The sequence below is a fragment of the Nuphar pumila genome, chromosome 5, assembly GCF_984573655.1.
Source record: "Nuphar pumila chromosome 5, dmNupPumi1.hap1.1, whole genome shotgun sequence".
Classification (NCBI taxonomy): domain Eukaryota; kingdom Viridiplantae; phylum Streptophyta; class Magnoliopsida; order Nymphaeales; family Nymphaeaceae; genus Nuphar; species Nuphar pumila.
This window is the reverse complement of record NC_143253.1, coordinates 107,079,425-107,095,777: the sequence shown is the minus strand read 5'-3', so window position 1 is coordinate 107,095,777 and position 16,353 is coordinate 107,079,425. Positions and strand designations below refer to the sequence as shown.

Genomic DNA, 16,353 nt, shown 5'->3' with positions numbered 1-16,353 from the left:
TAAGTCAGTTCCCGCCTAGGTTTTGATTTTAACCTCCATCCCCAGTCCAAACGTGGCTAGGTGGGGCGGGGCTCCATTTTCCCCCGGTCCACTGGCATCCGTAATTGAGATCTATTGCAAGTATTTGCCGATTAAGTTTTGGGTATAGAAATAGAATGATTGGACTGACGCCGTGTCCGACCCGTTTACAAAGTTGTGTGCGTATCCATATCCGTGTCTGTGTGCGCGCGTTCTTTAACGCGGCGTGCACACATGCCAACCCTATCACACTCACCTATGAAGGATGGGATTTTTCCTACGTCCCTCCTTTTACGCCTCTCTCTCTCTCTCTCTCTCTCTCTCTCTCTGCAAATATAAAAGAGGGGAGGACTCTGTGGTCGATGGATTTTCTTTATCTCTATCACACGATGATTCCTCTATCTTTTCCCTCTTGATTCCCTCCCTCTCCTCCCCCACCTCTCTCCTCTCTCTCTCTCCGGCCATGGAGGACTCTTCGGAAGTTCCAGGAGCTCCCGACTCATGGGAATCGGCCGATTTGGAGGAGGGCGTCAAGCGGCTCATGATCTCCAGGACACCTCCCACCCCCGAATTCTCCCAAGAGGAGCCGGCCGTGCCTCCTCCGGCCGCCGACGCCGTTTCCGTCCCTTCGCCTTCCTCCTCCGTCCCCGATCGGAACGGCGCCTTCGCCGAGGCCGTCGGCCAGGTCGACCAGTTCCTCCGTGAAGCCCTTCAGAATCCTCGGGAACGCCTCTCCAGTGAGCATCTCTCTCTCTCTATGTTGGTGTGTGATTAGGGTTTTGTTGATGGCTGGGGTTAGGGTTTGTCTTTGCGTTTCTATTTTTGGTAGGGTCTTTTTTTCTTTTGGCATACTTTTAACCTCAGTTGTGATTGAATTTTAGTAATCTCTATCTCCTCGCTTTTCTTGTTGTTGGTATGGGTTAGGGTTTTGTTGATGGTTATGGTTAGGGTTTGGGTTTGCGTTTGAGTTTCTACTCTCTATTTCTGGTGGGTCATTTTTCATTTCTGACCTAATTTCAACCTCAATGGAAATTTTTGTTCCTTTTTATGTTTTGTCGTCTTATTTGTAAGGTTTTCTTTTTGGGTATTTCTAGCTGATAACTATATGGGGATTATGGATCTTTAGCTGCTTTTGGAGCTAATGAGTTATGGTTACAATTAATGCTAGGGTTGGGTGCGGTTTTAAGTTCTCTTTTCGGGGGATTTAGCTTGAATATGGTGTGTGTTGTTTGATCGAATGTCATTTGTTGCCTGAATCGTGCTTGTCTGCAGCCCGTAATATTGGAATTGGAATTTCCTTTTTGGGTGTTTGTTGAATTTTTTAAGTCCTTATGATTTTGTGTTAGTGTTTGCTAACTGAGTGCTTCATTCAACTTATCGTTGTAATCTGCCTGCTCACATTGTCTTTGTCATGAGTGGCATGGTGAAATTTTTTTAGTATGGGAAACGGCTCTTATGTTTGGATGAATAGATGGAGTATTATATTTTGGTTGTGGATTAATACGGTGTGCAACAATACAAATGAGAATTGGGAATTCACATAGAACGTGGCATCTTATATGGTTACCTGAAGATGTATTACGCACTGATGAGCTCCCATTACTGGAAACTCATTTTGACAATATGTTTTTTCACATGCCACTCATGACAAGTTTTGGATTCGTCATCTCTAGATTAGAAACTTGATATTTAAGAGTTTGTGTTAGCACTTCAACTGTGGAACCATCAATAGGATGTTTCATTGTCAGAAATATGATTTTTGAACACATGATCTCATATACATGGTTTTTCAACCTTTAAGCTGAATCAAGTATCACCATGTGCTATACGCACCCTGCAGGTCATGCTGATATTTAAGAGTTTGTGTTAGCACTTCAAATGTGGAACCATCAATAGGATGTTTCATTGTCAGAAATATGATTTTTGAACACATGATCTCATATACATGGTTTTTCAACCTTTAAGCTGAATCAAGTATCACCATGTGCTATATGATCATGTTCTTAGTGGACATGATTTATAGATCCTAATCTCTCTGTTCATTTCATGCACTTTTGATTTGTTATGTGATCATGTTTCTTATTCTTATCTTGAAACATGAGTTGCAACATTTGTATAGTTGCTGCATTTTGTTCTACAGTATTCCATGAGTACACAACGACTCCTTTCACACTGCCGTAGTCTATGGAAAATCTCTGATGCTTTGGTGTCAGGTGCATGACATGAATGAATTGCTGAGTGGCAAAACTACCAATTTGGATCTGTTCACATTTATATCAGCTATCTCCTTGTGTTATGCTGTTGGTTATACCCTACTGGCCTACACTTGTTCATCTTATACTTTGCAGCTATCAGGTGCTGATCTTATTTGTGTCTGTTTTCTGTTCTGCGTTCAACGTGGAGGGGATTCCTGGATATCTTTTTCCATAACAACAATTCCAAGTTTTTTTCACCTGTTATTTGCTTTTTGATGGAAGGATGGTGTGGGTGAACCTGAGGAAGGAGAAAAAAATCTGAAGCACTCAAAATTTCGTCAAGGCATAAACATTCAAAAAATGTTCAAAAATACCAATAAAAATATTCTTAAATCCTAAAAATGAAATTTTGATTAAAACAATAAAAAAATAATATTATATAACATATATTAACCACAATTTGCCAAAATTTTTTAGGGATGCTCCAATTATGTGAGCCAAAAAATGATATTTGAAGGAATCTTCATGAAGTCTACAACTACAGATTCTCACCATTAATGGATAAGAGAGAGAGAGAGAGAGAGAGAGAGAGAGAGAGAGAGAGAGAGAGAGAGAGAGAGAGAGAGAGAGAGAGAGACCTAACCTTAGAATTTCCACCTGATCACCCTTTGGACCTTTTACTCGATTCAACCCCCCAGTAGGTGTAGCCCTGCCCTTTTTGACCACCAAATCTGATACCCGCTGACCACCTTCTCGTCCTACTTATGCACTACCTCTCCTGGATTCTGACCCACCATCATCACTGGCATCATCGTAAATGCATCACCACCATTGTCCAGACCATCTTGACCACAACCACCGCCAAACCCATTCTACACACCACCATTGTTTGAACTACACTGCTCACCACCCTCATTCGAATGGCCTCCTTCCCTTCTCCCCAAGGAGCTGGTCTAGCCCTCCATCTGCTTGAAGTTTTGGATTTAGATCTTGAGGGGTTTGATGTAATCCTTAATTCTGAGTATCCTCATGGTCTAGAGGAGGTTGATATCACCGTTGGTCATTCTCCTTTTCTTCCTCTGGCACTTGTCTGACACCTCACCCAAGATGAAGCTGATGAATTCCTTTTTTATCTGCCTAGAGGAGGGAGAGCGAAGGTGGGAATGGTATAGAAATTAGGTAGGTAAAAAATGGGAGACAAGGTAGGTCAAAATGGAAGCACACACAAGTTCCTGTGCAGATTTGAGATACACATGCCTTTGGCCAGATCCTTCCTTGGGCTGGAGATTCATGAATCCGGGGCCGTACTCATCTCAGATTCCTGAATCTGAAATTCCCTTGTTTGCAAAAACCAAGCATTTAAGGTGGGCCCTAATGAGATGAAATACATGAATCTCAGGTCTGTCGTAATCAACCATGCTTGATCTGTTGATCATATTGCTGCATCACTGTTTGCACTACATATCATCCTGCACATGATTTATTTATTTGTTTGTCCTGATGCCAATGTTAGAATAGTCTATAATTTAACGTGCTTATTAATGCTAGTCTGCAATTTATGTAACACTGTTTGTACCATTAGAGAGGCAATTGAAAGATGTCTATAAATTGGGCTATCCAGGCATCTAGTTGAATTACTTATATTTGCTATGACAGTGAAGTGTAGAGTTGTAAACCTTTAACAGTAGAGTTATTTTATGTCCATGCTTTCTATATGCATAGTATCGAGGACTTGCCAGTTGTTCACTCTCTCCATGTTTCAGCCTACTTGGGATTTTAAGAAGGCTTTTCTTTCTCTGCTACTTCTAATTTTTATCTTAATCGGAAGTCAGCCATTTTTTTCTCTTGAATCTTTGCGTAGTGGCATATGGTTTTAACTTTTATGTGTTTCTGTTCTCTTCATTTCACCCACAAGATTGTGGCTTCCGTTAATTTCTAATCAATTAGTTTATAGCAACCTTTTTAACCCTCTCTCTCTCTCTCGCTGAAACACACACACACACATGTGCTTTGCTCGTCTATAGACACACTTGGACACATGCACACACATATATTTCTTTAATTAAGGTGCACTTTGTTTACAGTTTTGCGAATGGAGCAGGATGTCGAGAAGTTCATGCTTGATCCCAGGCAACAACAACTTGAATTTCAACAGCTCCCAACATCTTACCTAAGATTGGCAGCCCACCGAATTGCCCAGCACTACTTTCTGCAGTCAATCGTCGTGTTGGACAACAATTCAACAGACAGTTCTGGTTCTAAGATTATTCTACGAAAAATCCCTGGTTGTAGGCTTCCTCTAGTTCGGCTGGCTGATATACCTGTAAATCTACCTCAGGATGATAACAACAATGTAGTCAAGGTTGCCATCAAACAGAGGCCCCAAAAATTGTCTCAGTCTATGAGCAACACAAGCCACCATTCTTCCAAGGCAAATCATTTGAAAAGTGTGGAAGAAAGGAAAGAGGAATACAGCAGAGCCCGGGCAAGGATATTTTGCCACAATAATAATAGCATCACTGGTGTAATGCCCGAAAGTGAGCCATCTGTTTCAGACAGTTTGCAACATAGGTCTTCACTGCTGACCAAGGTGGAGGAAAATCCTTTGTTTGAAGGACCAGAAAATCATCCTGGCATGGGTTTGGGTGAATCTTCTTCAGGTAGTGCAAGGTCAAACAGAAACAGAAGTGACAAAGAGACTGTCGGTAGGTCAAAACCAAACAACAGTAGAGTGGCAATTTTCAGAGATCGTGAGCTTGACCGAAGGGATCCTGATTATGATCGTAGTTATGATAGGTGAGCGATGATAATGGCTAGAGTTGCATCCTGATTTTCTTTCCCTTTGTTTATGGCTTTATCCGTGGAATAATTTAATTGTGAATGAAGCATTTGGGACCGCATAACACTATGTTATGAAGTGTCATTTAGTAGTTGTGACAAATGACATCCTTGGGGTGCTTTGATGCTTGAATTTAGGCGCCTCACCAAGAAAGAGGGAATTTTTTCTTTTTCTTGTTGGTGGTTATGCCTTATGTTTAAAAGCTAGAAAAAGGCTAGCCTTTTTTTACTGTTATGTCTCTTGTTTATGGTTATTCAAGGATGGGCATTATTCTTGGCTTGAGCCTGAATGTAGGCCCAGTCCAGTAGTTGTCTGGGCTAGGCTCATCCCTGGGTGCACATATTTTAATGGATGAGGGCAGTTGTGTATTCATCTTGTGCTTTATTAGAACCAGGCCTAGGTTCTTGCCAAATCATACCCAAACATCTTGCATGGCTTAGAACTGTTTTTTCTCTATGACTGAAGCCTGTCTTGCCTGGCCAAATCTCCACATTTTGGCTAAATTTAATATTTTCATTCTTTAACTCTTTGGTTAATTTTCGTATTCACAATAAAGAGGGAGAAACAATCAAAATAGCAATGAGAAATTTGTACGTGTAGCATGGGAAAGACAAACTTGCTTTGATTGTTTGATGGAATATTGTTTGGTAACATGGATTTGAAAAGGTTATGTTGTTAATCTCTTGCGTGATATCCGAGTTGTAAAAATTGGGCTATGATAATTCCATGATGTTAGCAGCATGAACTTTTGCACGTGGTACTGAAATTTCTCTAGTTTTGCCTTTCACATCTTTATGCCATGAATTGTAAACCATGCTGAAGTTGAAGTGAGATCTTGTGGTGATTAATTTGTAGGTACATGCAGAGATTTGACCCTGGTTTTGGCTTCAATACTGGATCTTACACTATACAGCCTATGTATTCCCCAGCACTTAACTATAACACGGAGTTTCCCCAGCTTGGAGCTGCAGCTCATAGGCCTCAAATTCCTATGGAGCATACACCTAGACCAGTTACTCAGCATCCTCATGGGCCATGGGCAGCAACTGGAACTGCAGGGACTATAAATTATTCACCCCATGAAGGCATGATGACACCATTCAATTCCACCCATGTTGGAGCACATTCTTCTTCTGCCATTTATCTGCAATCATCTCAGTATGCTTGTCCGTGTCCTGGATTGCCATTTCTGCATCAACATGAATCTGTTCACCAACCATTTTCACAGGTACAACAGTTTTGCCAAAAATGGCTTGCTAATACAATCTGAATTTTAATAGCTGAATCTGTGGCAAATGCGCCTAATGACCTCATCTTTACTCAGCCTTGTATTGAGCATATTCCATTATGGGTGCATGTGTCTCTCAAAGCACTTTTTCTATTATACATCTAGGTGCAGAATGTATTAATGAATACTGTTCCTTTGTTAGTGATATCGTTTTTATTTTATAATTGTATGTGGTACCTCTCACAAGCACTTTTTTGTTCCATAAGATGTGTCTGTGTCTAGTTATCAGGAGACATTTAGTATTATACTATGATGTTATAGTCTTATGTATGGTTAAAAATTCATAACATGGTATTATTTTAATTGGAACTTCCATGAAATAATTAAGCTAACCCGCATCATAAAATAAAATATATCATGATTAGACTGTTAGTTTTCATCTTTCTCTCAGGAAGCATGTGAAGTTAGTGAAAGCGCAGTACCCCACTGTTCATTTAAAATTTTGTGCAAATAACATGGCCTTCTAATCAATTTCCTACTGTGTTTTGTGTTGATATGTTGACATTCCTAAGCATGCTTCCACCTTCTGTTTCCTAATTCTAATTGAGATCATAACAGTTTCTAAATTCGTGCAGCAACCTCATCAACAGCATTCTGAAGCTAGTTTTGGATTAGCCCGGCCCCGTTGAGGGGCTTGGGCCATGCCTGCACGCCTGCCAGTAGTGGGCTCTCAGATTCAATGGGCACAGACTGATTCTATCAACTGGCAGGATATGTGCAGGCATGAAGGCTGAGTCTGAGCGGAGTGTGCTTATTAATAGATCAGGCCAGACTTGTGGCATCAAACAGCTCCATCATTCTCAGCTTTTGCAGGCAAATGCATGGTTTTCCAGCCATTGCCTACCTTTCTACGAACTTGGAAAAGCCATGCTTTTTGGCCTATGCATGAAGACGGACAATAGCCATTCCCTAACATGGGATGTATATAGTTGGTTGAACTAATGGTATGTGTCCCATCTGCCACATTCTTTTCATTTAGATATGCATTATGAAATTCTTTCTGTTCTTAAGTTGGGCTTGGAGAAAGATCCATAAATTAAAGACAATTATTTTTTTGAATTTTATTTACTAACAGAAATGCCACCTGATGTGCCACTCTCAAGGCATCTCCTATTGTATGGGGAGGTGTCTCCTCCGATGCTATAAAAGAATTCAGGTAGACTCCTGATAGCAAATCTCCTTTTATCCCTTTTCATTCCCTATATATTTTTTTGTCAAATGAAAAAAATTATTTTTGTTTTCCAGTGAGAAGCATCAAGAGTGGAAAATGTTGCACTTTCTTCCTATCTAGTAGCAGACAGAGAGCCTATGCAATATGAGAGTTGGCTCTTCAGTTCTAGTTTTCACATGTATTGAGATCAGGTAATATTGAAAATCACCACAAATGGTGATTTTTTCCAACATCCACCCTCATTATGGTGGTACGGAGCACCACCATGGGGAGTCCTTTTAGGCTTCTCTCATGGGCATTTTCGTACCATCAGGGCATTTTGGTGGTACGGAGATTCCTCCGTACACGATGTGTGGTGATCCCAACCCTATATCCGGTGCTCTCATCGATATATGCAATGGCTATGGACCCCTCTGAAATTATAGTTCTTTGAGACTAAAGATGTACATTATATGTGATTGTATAAATGATCGTGCTCAACTTTTTATGTTAATGGAGTCACATAAATACACTAGTCTTTGACCTTGGGTGGAAGATGGGGGAATGCTTGAATTGTGGCATTTTTTAAATCAAGCAACCTATTACTGGGGCTGCCACTTGTACAAAGTGGCCAGTATGGTATTCCTAATTTTTGCCCTAAAATCCTAAACTAGAGCTTTGCTTGCACATGCAGCATCCTACTGGTGGCTATCTGAGAATTGTTTATTTTGCTTGTGCGGCTTTCCCATTTTTTGCTAGCGTTCTTAACATAATGTTGAGGCATGAATTCTTCCAAATTTTGTTAATAATGGAGTCGTTGACGCAAGGGTCAATAATGGCATCAGAAAATTGTGTTCAAGATAGTATCGAACTTTTTTTGTTTCTTTGATGACGGGGTGCTCTGGCTGAGAACTGGGTCACTTAATGTGCCTACTCCTATGTTAAGTAAACCCGCCCACCAGTTAACGTCACCATATCAATATAGTCTAAGTGTTGCTATTATGGCTAAATTGTTTTGCTATTATGGTTAAATTTATCCAGACAGAGTCGCCTATAATAAGGTTTTGGTATTCTGTTAGCAACCAAAAATCAGAAAAATCTCTTGAGAGATATGGTTCTCACGTATGATCCTTATCAGACCTGGTCTGGGTTAGATATTCAACCAAATGAGTGTCAACTACCTGGACATATTATGTTCCACCCAAACTGGAAAAAATCTCAATTCTGTTGCGATCCAAGTTCATTTGTATGCAAAATTCAAACTGGTCATGGAGAGAAGCTAAATCCGATCAAAATCCGACTCTCCTTTATTATCCGTATCCATTGTTACACCATACCCGATTATGTACGCTTAAAGGCTAACCAGCATCGTTTAATCAAAATAAAGCCCAAGATGGCATACCCAAATATTTGTTTTGCCAATGATGGATTTCGGGCCACGTCTAACTCCATTTCAGCCCATATTGGGTCCAATAATGCCGAGGTTCAGTTTTAATGCATTGGGTCCAATTATATGACCGGGACTGATCCATAAGATCAAGTAATATAGGGTCTTTTGTCTGGTCTGAAAATTAGAGAGTCAGAAACCCTGTCCCAATTAGGATCCGGAAATTTTCAATGTAAAATATATAACATAATTATCTTTCCAGGTCTGGTTTTTGCTATCTAAACCCAGACCCAGATCCGGTACTGTCTAAGCCAGACCCAATACCAACACAGTTCGAATCCCGGATGATACCCCTCAGGCCCAAACTCCTGGTTCTACAATCTAGAAAATTTGTGGTTTTAGCAAATCCACATGATTGTTTGGGGGCAAGTAGAGCGGTTCAACTGGTGGGATATACAGTTTCCACTTGTGCAGCTGTTTGAAATGCAGTTGAAAAGCTGAAATTAATACTTGAAGAGCATTGGAAAGGTCGTCTGAGCAGTCACCGGTGTCCGGTGTGGGAACTGGTGTAGTATTTGGTGACTGCAGCCTCATCTAAGTGGGAAGTGAAATGTGGAACTGGAAGTGTCAAATACCACTTCAGTTTCATCATTTCCTACAACTGCTTTCATCCAAACGAGTTTGGCGTTGGTATTCTTCACTTTCCATTCTGGCTATTGGCTAGTTTCCAAACAGGATTTTAATGAAATTAAGAAAAATGTTAAGGAGATCTGGGGAAAAAGTAAATCTACCGGAACAGGTGTCAGCACGATCTTCGTTTCTGTTTCTCAAGAGTCATATCGATTTTCTTGACAACATGTAGTCCAGCTTCTGCAGTGCGTCATGATGTCCAACTCCACGGAGTGAAAAGTTTTTGCTCGGCGTTTTTCTTCCCCTCACCGCCAACGAGAGCACTGAACAATATCCCCCCAAAACGGGAAATTTTCGGGAAATCGGGGAAATTCTAGGGTTTTGATCCAGGAGGGACGATGCAAGCGACACGTGCTGGAGCTCGTCTTCTCCGGCCCGCGTGGAGCCTCGCACGTGGCGGGGGAACAACCCTAGTTCGCCCCCCCTTGACCAGCGATAGGGTCTTCTCCGGAGCGGCGTACGCTTCTCCGTCGACGTTCCTGGACAAGGCGGAGGTCGTGGATCGAGTCACGGGCCTCCTCAGATCGAGCCCCCTCGTCGACCCCGCGAAGGCAAGCGATCCTCTCTCTCTCTCTCGTCGTTGGAAACCCTAATTTTCTCTAGTTGAATCGGTTGCATGTCTTTGTGTTCGTTTTCATGGTCATTTGTGAAATTTCTTCCTTTCTTTTGATTTTTTCTATGTTCGTCTTGCGTTTTGATCGATGCTTTTCCGATTTCACTCCTTTTGCAATTAGAGAAGTTAAAAAATTCATTAGCATTATTTGCGGATTAAGGGGATGAAGAAGCCTGACTGATTGTGCTGTCGAACCCCAGAAAAAAATTTCCTCTTTTTTTCATGTGTTTAATTGGAGAGAATGCGTGAAAACTCGTTAAGGTTTTGTGGATTGAAGGGATCAAGAAGCCTGATTGATTTGTTAAGGAACTCCGAAAAAATGTGTTCCTTTTTTTCTTGACGTCCGGGAGGATGCGAGGAACGGAATCAGGTGAATCGTCTAGGTTGCAATTTTTTGTTGATGCTTGCTTGCAGTGAGACTCGTAGAGTTGCTGGGGATGATTTGCCTATTTCGTTTCCTTCACCACATGAAATGTGTATTTAGTTTAGAGGTTAGGTTACATTTGTGAATAGCAACGAATTGGGAGTCTCCATTTGCATCATTTTTACCTGGTAGAAGATCTTAATTGCATAGATAGTATGGTAGATAAAGTGCTGATTGTACGTTCTATCAGTTTTAAAACAATGTGGTGAATAAATTGAGCTTCTCTTATGAGTTTTTGGGAGTATCGGTGGTAGCTGCATGTTTTGATAGGGGCTGATGCTGCGGTTCAAGCCGAATCTGCAATAGATCCATGCCTGATTTACATGTATAATCCTCAATATTGTCTCCTTGTTTCTATAGATTTACTACCCGAAGTAGATCACAACAAAGTTTGGTGCTTGAATGTTTTAGTCAGCATGAGTGCACGACTTGGTATTCCCGACTCCCATATAATAACAAAAGGTGATAGTTGGTCTGGGCATTTCTGTGGGCCTAAGTCTGATGCCTACTGCTTGAAATGCTGAGGAGTTAAAAGGCAAGGCTTGGCTAGTGGAGATTTGGTTGTCCAAAGACCTAGCCTACTGCTTGAGTAAATAAGAGGTTGAGGAGGGAGTTGGTGCGATACGATTAGAGTTAGAATACGACACAAGCTAAAAGAAAAGGGAGCTAGGTCAACTAGGTTGATTAGCTGTAGGATGAGGTTAGGTTGGCTAGGCTAGGCTGGTTTGGTACACTGTGATCGAGTTGGGGTTGGACTACTAGGAACAAACTAGGTGTTGGATTAGGTTAGAGACATACTAAATTAGCTGAGTGTGTCTCAGTTGGGTTAGGCTCTGATTAACTGAATTAGGTTAACCAACTAGGTCAGTTAAAGTGGAGGAAGGCTAGGTTGGGCTGGGTTAGTGTAGGCTAGGGCTTGGCTATGCTAACCTAGTGGGGTTGGCTAAGCTAGCTTGGTGCAAGAGACTCAACCTAAGGAGAGGGACGACTAGGTTTAGGTTGTTAGGACCAAATAAAGCTAAGTTGAGCTCAAATTGGCCTGGCTAGTTTAGGATAATTTACTCAATCAGTTAGAGCTAAGGGTGAAGCTGGGTGCAGGCTCGATAAGAGAGGTGTGTGTGGGATGGCTAGAAGACATAAGAGCTAAGTAAGTTCAGAGAGAGAGAGAGAGAGAGAGAGAGAGAGAGAGAGAGAGAGAGAGAGAGAGAGAGAGAGAGAGAGAGAGAGAGAGATGCCATTTAGAGGGTGGCCAGCTATATCACACGGACACTCCATTTTGACTGCTGTTCCATATCCCTTTATATACAATTCATATTGGAAACTTCATAAAAATGGGCGTATCCCCATATCCGCCAGCCTCCACAAAAGCATAAATGACCAAAAAACTGGTTATCTAAGTTTTTGGATTAAAAAAAAGTGGCCGGCCATTATCCAGCCACTTTTCAGCCTAAAAATTATTGGAAAATGTTTTTAAAAAGGAAAAAAATTATTCCAGCCACCCAATGGCCAGATATTCACTAGAATGGTATTGCCTGGCAAGGGTTGTATCATCCCAGACAGTGGGTGGCCAGAAAATTGCTGAAATAGGCAAATTTTTAAAAGAAAAGAGTCTTTTCTTGGCGGGGAATTATTTCTGGCCACTCATCAGCCAGAAATGGCCGACCATCCATGAAAATTTAAAAAGGTTCCAGCCATTTTCTGGCCAAGTAAGGAGGAAGCCATGTCACATGGATACAACTGTGGATACGGGAATACAACCATTTTTATGAAGTTTCCATTAGAGTATTATATAAAGAGATACATAACTGGAGTCAAAATGGAGAAAAACCTTGATGGAACACTTAGGTTTACATAATACTTTATATGTTGAAAAAGTTGAATAAAGCTTGGATGGTTCAGATACATATCATTCTCAGAATGTCAAGTGCTTGTCAAATTATATTAATTGGTTAATCAATGATGAAAATGTAAAAGTATGGCCTGTGAATTGTGGAGGCACACTTATATTTGGGTCTTGGTTCCAGCAGCATATTCTTGCCTAAGCAAAACTGTTAAAATATATATATGTATTATATGTAATGAAAGAAGAACAAGAACAAGATGGTGCCTCTTATGGGCTTACAAGAGCACAATATTCAAATCACAAGACCACTTACGGGTGAACACTCAATCACATACACATAACCCACACAAGGGCCAAGAGAACATATAAAAAGTATAGAGAATTGTATTACAAAATGCTTTGGATTACATGGAAGGGGATCACCCCTATTTATACACACAAGAGAGCCATAGAGCCATTGGGACTCTCCCCAACGGCTAGAAATAGAGCCGTTGGGGATGTCCCGACGACTTTATATAGCTTTGTCTTTTATGCCCTCCACTACAAACTCATATCCTAGTTTGTACATAAAATAAATAAAGACTATTGTGCCCCTAATGTGTATAACTGTTTAGTTATACACTGCCGGTTCCAAGCCTGGATAAAGGAGGAGGGTTGCGGTAGGCCAGTGACAACCAACATAAAAACTTAGTCATACCTTATGAATATGAACCAATATGAGAATTTCGTTGGGGCGTTCCCTACTGAGCGACACACTGTACTCTATAGGCCCGAAGGCAGTGATAAATGGGCAAGGGTTGCTAGGTCGTCGCCCGGAAGCGACGCGTCACATCGGCGACCGGGTGTGGTGTCAAATAGGCAAGGGTTCCCTCACTTTGTTGGACGGGTGGGGGTAAAGAAGTTAGTCCAAGACCATAAAATTAGGTTAGCCACTTGGAACATAGGGTCTTTAACTGGTAAGTTGGTAGAGTTAGTAGATGTTATGTGTACGAGAAAGATTGATATTTTATGTCTACAAGAGACCAAATGGGTAGGTGCGAAAACAAAAGTGATAGAACCTTGGGGATATAAGATTTGGTATACAGGAATATGAATGGAGTAGGGATTGTGTGAACACCCCAAATTTTTCAAAGGTTTTTTTTAAAAATGACCCTTTTGCCCCTAACCCCGTTTTCTGAGAAAATCAAGTCATTTCTTCAGATTCTCTGAATTAAAATTCATATTGATATATTCAAAATCAACTCTGGATCCGAATCCAATATTTTCAATCTCAAGGTTCAATTTAACTTTGAGATTTCAAAGTCATTTTTTGTATATATATTTAAATCCAAATCAGATTTTAAAGTTCAATTTGACTTTCGAATTCCAAATTCATTTTATATTCAAAACTCCAATCAAACTCAAAGTTCAATTTAACTTTGAAATTCTTGATTCCTCTTTTGAACTCCAAATTCAAGCCACGAAATTCAAAGTCCAATTTGACTTTGAAATCCATTTGTATATTCAAAAATTCTAAATTTCATTTTCCAAGTTCAATTTAAACTTGGAAGTTCTTAATTCATCTTCTGAATTTAACAAAGTCCAAATCCATTTTTAGGATCCAGGATTCAGCATTCATATTGGATCTCAGATTTCAGATCCAATTCCCCTTTAGGATCCAGAATCCAATTTCACTTTGGATCTTAGACTTCAGATCCAATTCCCCTTTAGGATCCAGAATCTAATTTCACTTTGGATCTTAGACTTCAGATCCAATTCCCCTTTAGGATCCAAAATCCAATTTCACTTTGGATCTCAGATTACAGACCCAAATTCCACTTAAGATCTAGATCCCCATTCTACATTGGATCTCAGACTTCAGATCCAAATCCATTTAGGATTCAGATCCCAATTCTACTTTGGATCTCAGACTCCAGATCCAATTCCATCTTAGGATCCAGAGTCCAACCCTATCTTGGATCTCAGATTTCAGATCCAAATACCATCTTGGACTCCAAATCTTGAATCCAATTCCATTCAAAATTCCCAATCCAAATTCCACTTTAATCCCAATCCTTAAAGCTAATTCCATCTCATTCAGATTTCAAACCAAGTTCTCATTTCAGATCCTAAATTCAAAATTCAACTTTGAACTCTATTCAGAATCTAGATATTGGATTCGGATTTCATCTTGAAAATCCAACTTTTAAATCAATTTTATTTCTCAATTTTGTTCAAATTTCCCAATTATATCTTTCCTTCTGATTCAATTCCATTTTTATTCTAATTCAAAGTCCATTTATGACTTTGAAAATTCCTTTTATCTCAAAACTTCAAAAATTCATTTTTTCAAATCCAGATTCATATTCCCAAGCTCTTGATTATTCTAAAAACTTCGAATTTCAATCTTAAGTTTTAAGTTAGAAATCATTTCTTCACTTTATCAGATTCATCTCAAACACTTGGGAATTCTTCAAAAACACTTTCAAAAAAGAGCATACATCTCCGCATTTGCACAAGCATGATTCTTTGTGCATCTAGATTTAGGATAAATACTTAGATAATTTCTTAGCAAAGCAAAAGGCATCAATTCGACTCTTGGTTCGATTACCCCTGGTAAAGGCGCCAGGAACGGTCGAACCTCGTACCGACGAGCGGATCCCGTCTCCCAGTTTTCCCGCAAATATTTCAAAAACGGAGGCGAGTTATTTCAAATATTTTCAAAATTAAGGTCAAGTGAGACTCGCAAAAGAGTTCCTCTTGTCTTCTTTCTTTTTCTCTTCTCTCTTTCTTTTCCGTTCTTTTATCTTTTCTCCCTTCAAAAAGGAGGAAAATAAGAGGTTGGAAAGGAAAAGAGAAGGAAGAGAGAGAACATTATGAGAGGAAAATTTTTGCGATGATCACAGATTGTTATGAGTCGTGAGTTTATAGATAATGTAGTTGAGGTCCGTAGGAAGGGTGATAGGATTTTACTTATTAAATTAATATTAGGTACGGATATTATTAATATTATTAGTGTTTATGCACCTCAAGTAGGTTTAGATGATTCCATTAAGCATCAATTTTGGGAAGATTTAGATGGAGTAGTACAAGGAATATCTTATGGAGAAAAGCTTTTCATCAGCGGTGACCTTAATGGACATGTAGGCATTAGTAGGGATGGATTTGAGAGTATCCATGGAGGCTATGGTATAGGAGAAAAAAACGAAAGTGGAGAAAGGATTTTAGATTTTGGTTTATCCTATGATATGATCTTAGCAAACACTTGGTTTAGGAAGAGAGAGTCTCACCTAGTAACATTTAAAAGTGAGGTTAATACGAGTCAGATAAATTTTTTCCTACTTAGAAAGAGAGATGGGGGTTGTTGTATCGATTGTAAGGTTATACCGGGAGAAAGTGTGGCTATACAACATAGAGTCTTAATTTTAGATCTTAGAATTAGACAATGCCGCAAAAGGGATAGACATAGGATATATCCTAGAATTAAGTGGTGGGCACTGAAAGGAGCTAAACAAGGAATGTTTGTAGAGTAGGTAGTTAAGGAAACTGATTGGTGTCTCGAGGAGGATTCAAAATCGGTGTGAAATAAGATAGCGGGTGACATGAGAAATGTGACTAAGGAGGTATTGGGTGAGTCTAAAAGCGGTGCACCGCTAGGTAAGGATACATCATGGTGGAACGAGGATGTCAAATTAGCTATTAAGGTTAAAAGAGAGTGTTATAGAAATCTAAGTAAGAGTCGTGATAATGAGAATTTAGAGAAGTATATGATAGCAAAGAGGGAAGCTAAAAAAGTAGTTCGAAACGCGAGGGATAAGGTATATAAGGAGGTTTATGACAAGTTGGATACCAAAGAGGGCGAGAAGGATATTTATAGGCTTACAAAGATGAGAGATAGGGAATCGTGGGATCTGGGTATGGTTAGAT

The 16,353-nt window shown here is 40.0% G+C and overlaps 2 protein-coding genes across 3 annotated transcripts in view; both read left to right on the top strand.

Annotated features, from left to right (window-relative positions):
- The first annotated feature begins 302 nt into the window (after window positions 1-302).
- Window positions 303-8,045, top strand: LOC149838038 (uncharacterized). 2 transcript variants are annotated; one of them, XM_090006331.1, is made up of 6 exons: window positions 303-755; window positions 4,298-5,009; window positions 5,908-6,280; window positions 6,916-7,284; window positions 7,416-7,496; window positions 7,586-8,045. In XM_090006331.1, exons 1-4 carry the CDS (start codon window positions 482-484, stop codon window positions 6,967-6,969), a joined length of 1,413 nt encoding a protein of 470 aa, XP_089862457.1. In that variant the 5' UTR covers window positions 303-481; the 3' UTR covers window positions 6,970-7,284; window positions 7,416-7,496; window positions 7,586-8,045. The 2 variants fall into 2 exon arrangements, with proteins under 2 accessions (XP_089862457.1, XP_089862456.1); XM_090006330.1 differs by having other exon boundaries at window positions 6,899-7,284.
- A 1,685-nt stretch (window positions 8,046-9,730) lies between these two features.
- LOC149838037 (uncharacterized) overlaps window positions 9,731-16,353 on the top strand; it is a 31,147-nt gene continuing 24,524 nt past the window's right edge. The window contains exon 1 of the mRNA XM_090006332.1: window positions 9,731-10,118. Within this exon, the coding sequence (XP_089862458.1) occupies window positions 9,906-10,118 (213 nt within the window). The 5' untranslated portion in view covers window positions 9,731-9,905. The remainder of the gene's footprint in view (window positions 10,119-16,353) is intronic.

Bases quoted from the DNA above. Each gene is read 5' to 3' on its own strand.
- LOC149838038 (XM_090006330.1), top strand. From the start codon at position 482: ATGGAGGACTCTTCGGAAGTTCCAGGAGCTCCCGACTCATGGGAATCG. The intron at 5,010-5,907 runs GTGAGCGATGAT...ATTAATTTGTAG, and splicing joins TATGATCGTAGTTATGATAG to GTACATGCAGAGATTTGACC. The intron at 6,281-6,898 runs GTACAACAGTTT...AGATCATAACAG, and splicing joins TTCACCAACCATTTTCACAG to TTTCTAAATTCGTGCAGCAA.